Source organism: Protopterus annectens, chromosome 6.part0 (genome assembly GCF_019279795.1).
Source record: "Protopterus annectens isolate FY-2018-M chromosome 6.part0, PAN1.0, whole genome shotgun sequence".
NCBI lineage: Eukaryota > Metazoa > Chordata > Ceratodontiformes > Protopteridae > Protopterus > Protopterus annectens.
Window position 1 is genome coordinate 732,524,883 of NC_056737.1, and position 12,337 is coordinate 732,537,219.

Sequence of the window (12,337 nt, forward strand, 5' to 3'; positions counted from 1 at the left end):
CTTTTTGTCACTCCAAGTTAAAATGTCTATGAAGAATATATGCATACTAATTCATTATTGCATAAGAACTAAAATTAAAATACATTTCTCCAAGGAAAGGATTTTTGGGTTGTTGAACTTTATACACTTTAGACACCCAGTCATTAAATACATAAAATTTTTACTCGTATATTGGCAAACATTACATGATAATAATATTGTATGGGTCTTTATATCTAAACAAATATCAGATAAGCATCATGACATACTTAAGAGTCTATTGACTAGGTAACACCAGTACTGTTACATGGCCTTTTGTATGGCCTATTTTTTGCCAAATGGTTCAGGATGAGAAACTATTTATGTAAATCATATCATTAGTTTGTTCTTATGGAATTATAACAAAATATATTTTCATTATGTTAAATCCTATAGCAAAAAAAAAAGTTTACACATGCAGAGTGACATTACACATTTGAGATACTAGTACCTCCTTGAATTTAGTGCTGTTTACTCATACAGCATGTTACACAACGCTATCTGCCTATCATGTCATAAATTTTTTTTAATACACAGAGACAATACAAGCACAGTGGCACTCATATGTAAGGTCAAATTCAAGTCGGAATAGCTATCAAAGACCGACAAACTGCAATGCCTGCAGAACAATCACTTAACTATAAAAGTGTACCAATCAGTTTTCTTTACATTAACAAATATAGATAGTATCAAAACAATATTTTGGTGATAGCAGGCAAAAAAGGTACATAGTTTTATGTAAAAGGGATAGGTTATATTTATATGCTATGAAAAAAACAGTGTAAAGGATTAGGGCAAAGAGCTGTTAATGACTAGCTGCCTGTGGTACAGGATTTGATTCTTTAAGCCTTCCTTTGCCTACTGTATATTCCTAAGCAAGTCACTTAACAAGACAATGCTTAGGGCAAATGAGAAACTGAGCTAGGTTCCTCAATAGTCTCTTGGGCTGCATGCATAGTAACTACATATGAACCTATGATTGTTTTCATTAAAACTCACAATATATAGATTTTTCTATTGGCCTTGATGGTAGAAGCACAATCTAAGGATATTTATACATGATTATACTGGCAAAATGTCCAGAAAAATACACATGAATATGTCCAAAACATTTTTGGGCATCTGTACATAGAAAGCAAAAATAGGAAAAAGCAGTCAACAAGCTTTGTGACAGTACTTCTGAAAATGCCAGTACTAAAGGGGTTATTACTGCCTGAGAAGCCAATTATGCCAGTGTTAGAGCACAAATAGTGGGTTCATAAGAATCGCCCCTAATTCTTTTCTTACACTGAACACAGAGTGCATTTGGATCAGCTAATTCAGTATTTCCCTCGATTTCTTCTCTATCTGTATGAAGTTAATAGTGTCAGTGCACTAACAAAAGTACTGTCTTAACAGTTTATAATTACAACTTTTTACCAGGAAATGCAGTAAGCAATATACAATACCACTTTGATGGGTATAATAAAAAATATTTAAATATTTTAATAAAAGATACTGAAAAAACACTTCACTTCACATATGAAAATAGTGCAAATTAATACTTCTGAGATATTTAAAAAAAACTCTTACTCTTTTCGATATGTCTCCTCTTCAAATTTAAGTTGACTTAACCGTTCTTTTTTGTCTGCATACCTAGAGAAGCAAATTTGATGTTTTAGTAAACAATGCTAACTACTAAGGTATAAGCACACACTGACAAAAAACAAACCAAAATCTAGAATATGGTCCATGATTTATTTCTTTCAAAACCAGGTAGAGGAGTTGTTTTATGATAACGCTTTTCAGACCAGATTTGGGCTATGAAACTGACATAGCAAATGCAGAACCATATCTAGAAAACACATATAACAGAAAAATTCTAGTTAGCATGACATTAAGCTGTAGAACAGTTCATCCAGAGAACATGCAGTAATGCTCAACAAGATAAAGAAGCAGGTTAACAACATAATTAGTAAAAATAAACAAAAGTTTATCATTTGTAAAGTATCAGTAAAGAAAACAGAGGGGAAAGCCATCTCTTTCACAGACTTGTACTTTGAGGACATATAAAAGCTCAATGGGGAATGTCAGATTCTGGGCAAAAGTGCCAAAAAACTCTATACACGACCACTCCATATTAGAAGTCATACCTCTCTTCCTAACTTCAAACATGACCTTATTTTGTACCTCCAATAACAACCCTATATGTACCTGTAACCATCCTACTTAACTCCTCCCTTTCCATATTCTCATTTCTTCACTAGACTTATCATTAAGACCTTTTTCCTATTTCTTATCTTACTTTATCCAATCTGCTCTTCTTTCTATACCCTCCCTCTTTATATAATTTACTTTATCCTACTGCTCTTTTTTTCCCCTCCCTCTAGATCACTTCATTCCTCCTCTACTCCTATCTTCTTTTGCACTTTCCTCCTTCTGACCTTGTATACAGCTATGTACTATTCTTTGGATTACATTTATTTTTCTTATCCATTGTATTCGTAAATTTGTTATGCTCTTTATATTGTTAACTTGTCTCTATTTGTATGTATTTGTATGTTTTGTTTGGGGCTTTTCCCCTCTGGTCTCCACTGAAAATGGGTAATTTCTTACCCAGTTGGGACTAACCCAGTTATCAAATGTGAAATAAATAAAATAAATAAATAAAGAGGTTTTTAAACTTTTTTAAATAAAATTATGTCGATCTATTCTGCATATTCGGAACAGAACTATACCAAACTTTAGGGGTTAAACATGAAAGAGTAGAGTTGTGTAAGTTGCATTTACAGTAACAGTAGCTAATTCAAATTCCTCACTACTGCAGTAGCCTTTGGCTACCTGAGTTGCATCCAGCCAGGATACATTTACCAGCCAGTCTTCCAAAAGCTCTGGCTCTCTCCTACACCTACACTCTAACTGCTGAATTGTAGCCCTTTCAAGGGAAATCAGCAGTCAGATTGTAGACGACTTCAGGACTTTTCCTGACACACAAAAACAGAAAGATTACTCATCATAGATAAACCCAAAAGATATAAACATACAGGTTTTTATCCCAACTTAACTTAACTATATACAGTGAAGTGGGGGTTGATGCTACAGCAGCAGTTAGGAATTTGCATATCTACAGTTAGGGTAAGTGCAACTTACACAGCTGCACTATGCTCATCATTCTCACTGCTGCAGTAGCCTTTGGCTATTTGGGTTGATTACCAAAGCTTATCCAAACCAAAGGACGAAAAAAACAGGAGTTCCTGGAGAATGGTCCTAGCAAAGCCCGTCCTAGATCTGGTAAAGGAATCCAAATTACAATGCTTTGTAAAGGTATGTATAAAGTGCTCAGGATCAATGGTGAGAGTGTGGAGAAGGTTACGAAATTCCTGAGTGCACACATATCAGATGCTCTCTCATGGCTGGGAAACACCAGCCAACTGGTCAAGAAAGCAAACCAATGCCTCCACTTTTTAAGAAGGTTAGAAAAAAAAGCTAAGCTTCCTTCTTACACTCTCTCCACCTTCTATAGAGGTGCAACAGAGAGCACCCTCATCTGCAACTTCACAGTGTGGTTTGGAAGCCGCACAGTTACAGAAAGGAAGGTGCTACAAAGAGTGGTAAGGGTTGCAGAGAAGGTGACAGGTTCTAGTCTTCCAATGATACATCTTTATTCTGAAAGAAGCATCCAAAAGGCCACCAAAATAATACAAGACAACATGCATCATATGCGTGGACTGTTTAAGCATCTGGCAGGAGATACCGCAGCATCCACTGCAGGACTACATGATTCAGCAACAGTTTCTACCATACAGTGATTAGACTTCTGAACTCGGACACACAAGTCAATTTTTATTTATTTGTGCAATATATACTTACTTTTCAAGTAAGTGCAATATTTATTTATTACATCCATAGTCAGCATTATTTAACTCACTCAAGTGCAATATTAAATAACTTTGGCATTTCAATCTGTAGTGTGTTTTGTTTTACTGTAAACAGGGAAGTTAATTTAACTTGGGGGGGGGTACTCGTTTCGTATAGGAGTCTTGGTAAATGTCTGTGCTCTTTCTTGCGTGTATTGGAAGTGGTATTGTACTTGTTAGTTATGTTTATTCCTCTATTTGTATGTGTTTCACTTTTCATTGTAATCTCAAGAATTGAGCTGATGCATGAGATTTCATTTAGGCTACACATGTGTAGTTCTAAAAGACAAAAGTTTACTTTAACTAAAGGCCCATGAAGTTGCCTCAAAACTACTTCTAGACTCCACCCCTTTCCAATATGCTTTCAAAGAAAATGAGGCTCTATTAGAATGTGCTTTAATCCTGCCTGGGAATGTTTTACAATGTGGGAATAAGAAAAGCTATAATAAGGAACAACCAACTGGAATTGTCTAAATTGACACTGGCTGTCTTTTTCCAGTCTCATACTAGGAATTTCACAGTGGTATAGCTTTCCTAAAGGAGTTGGTACTGACAAGGTAGTACCAGAGATGCAAAAGCATGGCCAGAGTACACAAAATCTATTCTCCGTCATTCAAATTCTGAAAGAAATGAGGGAGTTAGACGGTTATTTTCAAAATACACAAAGCAGTAAGGGAATATATGGGGTATTTTTTTCTACGGATAACCTTTTTTTATGCAAGGAAAAGCAGAAGGTTTAACCCCACCATGAACAGTTGCATCCCTGATACTCTCTTGCAGATGTCAGAGCAATAAACCAGTTAATTTACAAAATAATTAACTAGAAAATCAGAAAAGCTGCGTGAAATGTAGAGAGAAATAATTAAGATCTTTACTTTTGCTGGGAAATTTAATTGTCACCTGGACAGCAGCTGAACTTGCATATCAACACAGAAACCTCTTTGTAGAACAAACTGAGTGAAGTCTGAAAAAAAGAAAAGAATCCATTGGCAGATATGCTGACATTGCTGATAAATACCCCCTGCTAAGAGAAAACTGGCCACAGAATTGTGACTCACACAAATGTTTGAGAAACAGATGTAATAATCCCTAGTTATAGGTGAGGCACCAATTAGAAAATCTTCTCCACTGGTTAGTATAAAATTTCCTAGTAGAAGGATTTCATGCCTCCTTTATTACCTGCTGCACCTCTTCAAGAAAAAGGCACCTAAAATGTATTGCAACTGAATCATCCAGGCAGTCAGCTGAAGTTATTTGAGACTGAGGTATATCAAACACTCCTTGTCTTATGTGACTAGATACAATTTGGAGGAAGCGTATGATAATTACCACTGGCCATTTCCATAAGAAGGGAGAACCACAGTTGCCTAAGCCTGAAGGGAGTCACCACAATAATGTCTGGAGAGTCTTTTTGAATCTTCAGAATGCCCTAGATATCAATGGAAAGGATCTTGGTACAGAATGTACTTCGTTTTCTGTTTTTTTAAGAAGGTAAACTGACGTAACTGAGGTGTTCCCCACAGTTAGATCCATTTTGGTAGACCCCATCCTCACTCAGTTTCCATTCATGAGGCTCTTTCTTGGGTCTTTTCAGGTTGCCTATCAATGCAGTCTGCTCTAATAGAATATAAGATGCTTGGAGGGGTTATACAGTGCTTAGAGCTAGCTCCCAAATCACCACAGCCAGCCTGCACAGGGGCAAGTGTACCACATCACTGTGCTTCGGTCTGTTTGAACTGTCCCACAAGCTTTGCATATTTACTCCATAAAAATATCTTATTAAGAAAAAACTGGAGTCTCTTACTGCATCCACCAATGCATTTCGTTCTTGATAAAATCCAAATAGGAATCTGAAAACCCCAGAGGTCCCTGTGTGTGTGTGTGTGTGTGTGTGTGTGTGTGTGTGTGTGTGTGTGTGTATATGTATATATATATATATATATATATATATATATATATATATATATATACATATATACACACACACACACACGTATATATGTATATATATATATTTTTTTTTCTCGTATAACCAACCAAGAGGTATCACAAGAATCACAGAAGCTATGAAACCTAGAATCATAAAATAATCCCTGCCTGAATTCTCAGACCAATTAGAGACAATCAGAAAATTCCCAAATACAAATTCACATTTTCCTTTTTGAGGAAAGCCTTTGAAAAGATGTATCCAGAAGGTTGTCTAAAAGCATAATCCTGTGTGACAGAGTCAGGTTAACTTTTTGAACATTTGCCTGGAAGCCTAGATTAGTAAGGAGAGAGAAAAAAAAAAACGTTAAGGACCCCTGACATCTGGAAAAATATTCTGCAAAGACCGGTAAATCATCAACATAATCATCATCAACATCAGCCCCTTTTTTCCCATTTTTCTACATGGGGTCGGGGTATCGTGTTAACTGTTACTGACTCTCTCCATTCAGTGCCACACTCCTGCCTGTCGCAGACCTTCTTTCACACAATCCAGGCAACTCTCTGCTGGACGTCCTCGCTTCCTCTTACCTTCTTCCTGTCTGTCCCAAATCTTCCTCACCAGATTGTCTTCTGCTTTTCTACACATGCCCAAACCACTGTAATCTGTTCTCTTGGATCTTTCCTGCAACTGGAGCTACTTTGGCTTCTGCTTTTATGTCCTCATTCATTTGTCTGTCCCACAGTGTACATCCTACCACCTTTCTCAGGCACTTCATTTCCATCACCTCTAACTTCAACTGATCTGCCTTTACTGCCCAGGTTTCTGTACCATACAGTAGTACTGGTTACACCACTGTCTTGTACACCTTACTTTTCTTATTTTTATAATAATAATGAATAAAAAAGGGCCAACACCAAACAGATTGAACTTCACTCTACATTTCTTCATATGGCAGCTCAAAACGTCTCTAAATCTACAATACACACATTTAGCCTTTCTCTGACCACTGGCATAACCACCCTCCCAGTTTATGCATTCCCTCAGAATACTTGTTTCAAAATCTATATCTTCCTCATCCCTGCATCTAAGGACCCACATCCATCCTTTGAACCTTTACCAAAATTAAAAAAAAAAAATTCCACACAAACATTTGCACATATCAGTAAACATGGGCTACAACTACTCACAAAATGGATTCACACCTGGCCATAGTACTCTCACAGCAATTAATACAGTGATAGATAACATTTACTTCACCCTGGAAAATGGCTGCCTGTTAGGATGCATATTTACTGATGTGAAAAGAGCTTTTCATGGTGTACATCACTCCCTTCTATTGCAAAAACTTAGCAACTTTGGACTCCATTTAAATATAGTAACTTGATTCAAAGGCTACCTTCACCATTGAACCTTCACTCTTCAGCGAGTTTGCCAACATTCTAATCTTGGCACATTCTCTGCAGGGGGGTCCATCAAGAATCCATGCTAGGTCCCATCTTCTTCTCCCTAAATATTACCAACATGACCAACTGCATGTCTCCTCAATGGTAACCCCACAAAATTATATCATTCTTCACAACAAAAGGCTTCCCATTACCTATGTACAGAAACAACTGCAATTTCACTTTAACAAGCAAGGCTGATGGCTCTCAAATAACAAATATTAAACATACATAAAAACAAGGTACAAAAAAGTGCTACACTACAAACACCTAGGACTTTCTCATGCATCTCAACATCCCTTTTAAACATCATATAGAAAATACAAAGTCAGTAAACAACTCAGAACATGCAAGACAATAACAAAATTATATCACCCCCCTCACACTTATAGATCAAATGCAATAAATGTCTTTATATGCAGGCTGTAATATCCTGTAACCACAATAAATGTCAGACAAAATCCCTACTCTATTCAAGCAACTATCAATACATCTGCACATCTGCCCTATTGCATTACCCTCCAAAACACATTCTTACCCAAGCTTGCCTCCTGCTAGCCAATATAACTTCTAAACGTCTTCACTCAACTACAAATTTACTGTAAAAAATACAATAAAGTCAACCCCTGCCAAATGAAAAAAGGCTCCCTCAAACATAATAATGAGATCATCACAATTTAAGATAAAACTCCTTAAGCACCTTGAAGGCAACAGCTGCTCTTGTTGCGTCAACAAAGGCTAATTTGGCCCCTTACTAAACAGTAATGTCACAGCTACCTAATTACTTATTATCAATATGTCATAAAAGAATGCTATGTATTTTTTATTGCAAATATACAAATATGTCCATATGTTTTTTCCTCTTTTCCCTCTAATGTAAATGAATCACAGTTTCTTCTTGCTTTCATTTCTCGTGCAACTGTATTAAGTTGTCTCCATCTTTTTAACTGCATCTAAATGCTTTACTGGCTGCACACTTGAACGTTAGGCTACATCAAAGAACGATGCCTTGATGTAAAATTTTATGTTAAACCCATTATAAAACTATACTTAGTTTTGCAATCTTCTGAAGTGTTTTGAGCAAAATGTTCTGATTCAGTGACTTGTCTTTTTCTAATTCCCTTAAAAGATCAATATAAAAATACTAGCAAAGTTTATTATTACTCAGCAGGCAACTTTCTTGAATTTACTAGAAAATCTTTTTGTAGTCCTAATATTTTAGTTGAGTGGAGCAACTTGTCGATAAAAAAAAAATGGTAGTGCCAAAAACAGCCTTGCAGTGTACTAGACTTACACTACACAGGTACTTCAGCATTAATGTTAGTGATTTAAATGACGGCTTTTTGTTAAAAAAGTCATGGGAATGCTAAAGGAGTGGGAGGATGGGGAAGAAAAATGAAATCAAAAAATTCTCCATGATGAATTTCAGCTGTCAGGATCTGGGAAACAAATCAAAATGGTCATGGTTTTCCTCTAGAAAAAACAATACTCAAACATGTGCATCATTCTTAATGTGCTGCCGTCCTCTCCCCACTCTTATTTAGAGGGGAGACAGCGTTTTAATAACAAGAACTACCTGCCTGATTAATCACTACTTACCAAAGGCACAACCTCAGCACAGTGGACATGGGACAGAATTGCCACTACAGCGGGTGGTGAAAGTTTAAAAATAACTATTAGCCATTTTTTAATACTTTACTAAATTATCACTTAGCTGTGGTGGTGGTGCTGCGGTAGTGTTGCCGCCTCACAATATGACGTTGTCCTGTTCGATTCTCAGCTAGAGCGTCTTCTGTGTGGAGACAGGCGTGAATGGGTGTACCTTCGTTGAAGGTTGTGCGTCAGAGCTGGCAACTCTGCACGTAAAAATCTACTGCCAATCATTAGCGGACTGGAGTTCCGCTGTGGCGACCCCTAACCGGGAAAAGCCAAAAGACACAACAACATTAAATTATCACTTAAGAGAGAGGCACACTAATGGATACTTTTCTTAAAGTTAAAATATAAACAGAAATTAGTTATTTGATTAGCTGGAGAAGAACTTAGAAAAAGCGGTGTACACTCAGCCTACTCTAGAATCCTAGGCTCAATAACTAAATACACAACATCATGAGTTAAGATGTGATGACTAGCACCTTTAAATGAGCATTATAAGTATCAGTAGGTACTGTAAAAATGGGGTGTTACTAAAACATTTTTCAGTCAGTCTTAATGTTCAGCTAATAACTTCTGGGCGAATTAACAGGCCTTGGTGAAGACATTATGAGGTGGCTCAAGGAATTTAACAGGCAGGCTACCTCCTAAGTTTACAGTAGAATACACAGAGTTTTGTCCTGGGTCTTTTTCTCGCAATCTGTAAATCAGATGCACGGAGCAGATGGAACGCATAACCTGACCTAAGAAGCAGTTAGAACAACAACAGAGATAAATTCCTCTGCCAAAGTATGCGAGAAGTTAAGCTTCAAAAAATGTAGGTGGGTTTTCTCTTCCCTTAAATTCCAAAGCAAGGAAATGAAAGTTTCATGAAGTACAAACAGGTACCTAAACAGTACTATACTGTAGGGAGAAAAACAACCTAAAGGTTGACTTAATCTATTGGAGAATGAAGACTTTTCTCATTTGCTTGAGGTGTCTTCAGTCACAGCAGATGTGTAAAGACTCTCATTGTACAGCTTTATTGTACTCCAAGGCTGATGGGTAATGAAAAACGAGCAATTAGCACATTCTTAGCTTGGCAGCTCTTTCTCCAAGATAGACTGACCACAAGTGAGAATGTATAAGTTAGGGGGGTTGGAGGATGCAGGGGGCTTGGCCCCTCCAAAAACATTTTGGACTTGCATGTTTGTATTAATCTACCATTCTACTTACGTCATATATTTAAAGGTTATGCATAATTGAGGAATCATATTTCCTTCAGAAATGTAAGAATGGTCATGTTTAGAGCTCTTACTTTCTATGATAACAAAGCAACCATCTATACCTATTTCGAAAATGCAGTCTTCAAATACACCTGGTAAGGGAAGACAGGCTCCAAACTAAAGGAAACCTCAGGGCAACTTAACACTTAACCAGACTGTATCAGTCTTAGAGATGCCACACTTACTTAGTTAACTGTGGTGCAGTCTCCCCCATCCAGTCAGTAGTTACATGCATGCAAGTCTATGAAGTCTTCTAGTACACAACCTGCAGAAAAAATCTGGTTGTGGGCATGCAACCTTCTAATTCACTTTCACTAAGTAATACTTTCATTTAAATATGTTTAGGAAATTATCCTGCATCCATGTGACTTATACGAGTCTGTTGTTCTTAAGTACTGTGATACAAAGTACAGTAAGGGTCACATTACATAAGTGGTAACTAACAGAAGATAAACTGCAGCCAAATCCCAACAACATTATGGTATTTTTGATCCCAAAAGTACTAAGGGTGGACAGATCTCAACACAGAATCCATTGCTTAATTGTGGATGAAAATAAATACCTTGGTTTCCTGTAACACCAGGAGCTCCACATATTTTCTTAACAGTATGCACAAGTGTAGCAGGCAGCTGTACCCAGTCAAAAGAAACCTAAGTGCTCTTTAAAGGCTCTTTAAAGGTTTATGCCACAAGAACATAAAATGGTAGCTGCTCATCTGGTATGACTAAGTACTACTCTGCAGTTTTTAGTATTCCTACTGATCTTCTGTATACAAATTTACATGACTGCTAATAATCTATCACAGGGTTATAAACCTTGCTACAAAGTCCAGGAGTTCCACTTAAGTGTTTAGCTCTTCAGTTCTTTGCATGGCCCTTCCTGAAATGCAAATTAAAGGACAACAATGGGAGTCGATTATTAAATGCTAAACATCTCTGTCCTTTTTCGCCCTATTTACTGTCTGTGCTATGAATAAACAATACAGCATTTAAAATATTTTAAATCGACTGTTTGTTTACACTAGAACAGTAACTTACTGTACTGTGGTAGTTTCACCTTCAAAAAACTTTCCTCCCGCCCTGAAAACGCTTGCTCCAGTCTCCAAGTCATTGATGTCATCAAGCCCAATAAATACAGGCAGTTTTCTAGCCAATTCCCTTCTCAAACAGACATCACCATGACAGTCCTAAAAACCCACCCATGCTGTGATGTCACAGCTCCCTGGTCTTCCCCCTACCCATATAGAAAGTAAAGGCTAAAACAAGGAAACAGTACATTAAATAAAGTTACCTGCTGTGAGCTGTCAATCACAGAAGGTAACAGCTCAAATTACCCTTAACACTTTGACAGCTACGGAAATTAGGTGTGAAGGGGCATGGGAGGAGTCAAACTAGTACAATTCAGGCTTCACAAAAGACTGCAATTTAGCCATTTTAAAAAACAGCAGCAGTAAAAAGAACTTTGAAAGTCTGTTCTGTGGCATTTGCGCTGTTTGTGTTTTAAGTAGTCACTGAATGGTATGAAATGTTACTTACAACTGAGTGAAAGACAACAGTGTATGTAAGTAAAATCAATGCAGTGACAGGAGCTTTAGGAAGAAAGAGGCCTGGGTGATGTACTTTTTTACAGATAAGCACTGCATTGTGGGATAACTAGAGGCAGCGTAAACAATCACAATTGCTTCAAGATGCCTGACTTCATGTGGTCAGACACAGACTGGTGTTAAAATACAGGAAACACCAAACCATGATGAAACAAACATGTTTTTTTTTTTGAGTCTGTGGGGGTGTGGTTCTCCTTTAAAGTCTGTTTTAAATCACTCAACATTTACTATGTATTCAGTCCTGTAAGGAACTTCTGAAAGAAGTTCCCAACTATGCTGTATTTCACAATCTCAAATCATTGCAGTGTATACGAATAAATAATTTTAAGAGATGAATGAAAGCAGGACAAAGATCCCTCAGGTGTAGCTACTAACATGAAGTAAACTCAGTGACTCCTTCTAACCTTAAGCATGTTGAAGAGCGTGTGTATGCACATGCTTAAACGAGAGACGCATCTAAAGCAGGTACAACTTGTCTTTAATGTTTTTCCAATACTTATACCACAACATGTCCTGATAGGAGCTGCTAC

The 12,337-nt window shown here is 37.1% G+C and overlaps 1 protein-coding gene across 1 annotated transcript in view; it reads right to left on the reverse strand.

Moving 5' to 3' along the window:
* The window catches only part of ATG14 (autophagy related 14), a 516,698-nt gene that overhangs the window by 404,431 nt on the left and 99,930 nt on the right, over positions 1-12,337 (reverse strand). Inside the window, exon 2 of the mRNA XM_044074421.1 lies at positions 1,591-1,653. Within this exon, the coding sequence (XP_043930356.1) occupies positions 1,591-1,653 (63 nt within the window). The remainder of the gene's footprint in view (positions 1-1,590; positions 1,654-12,337) is intronic.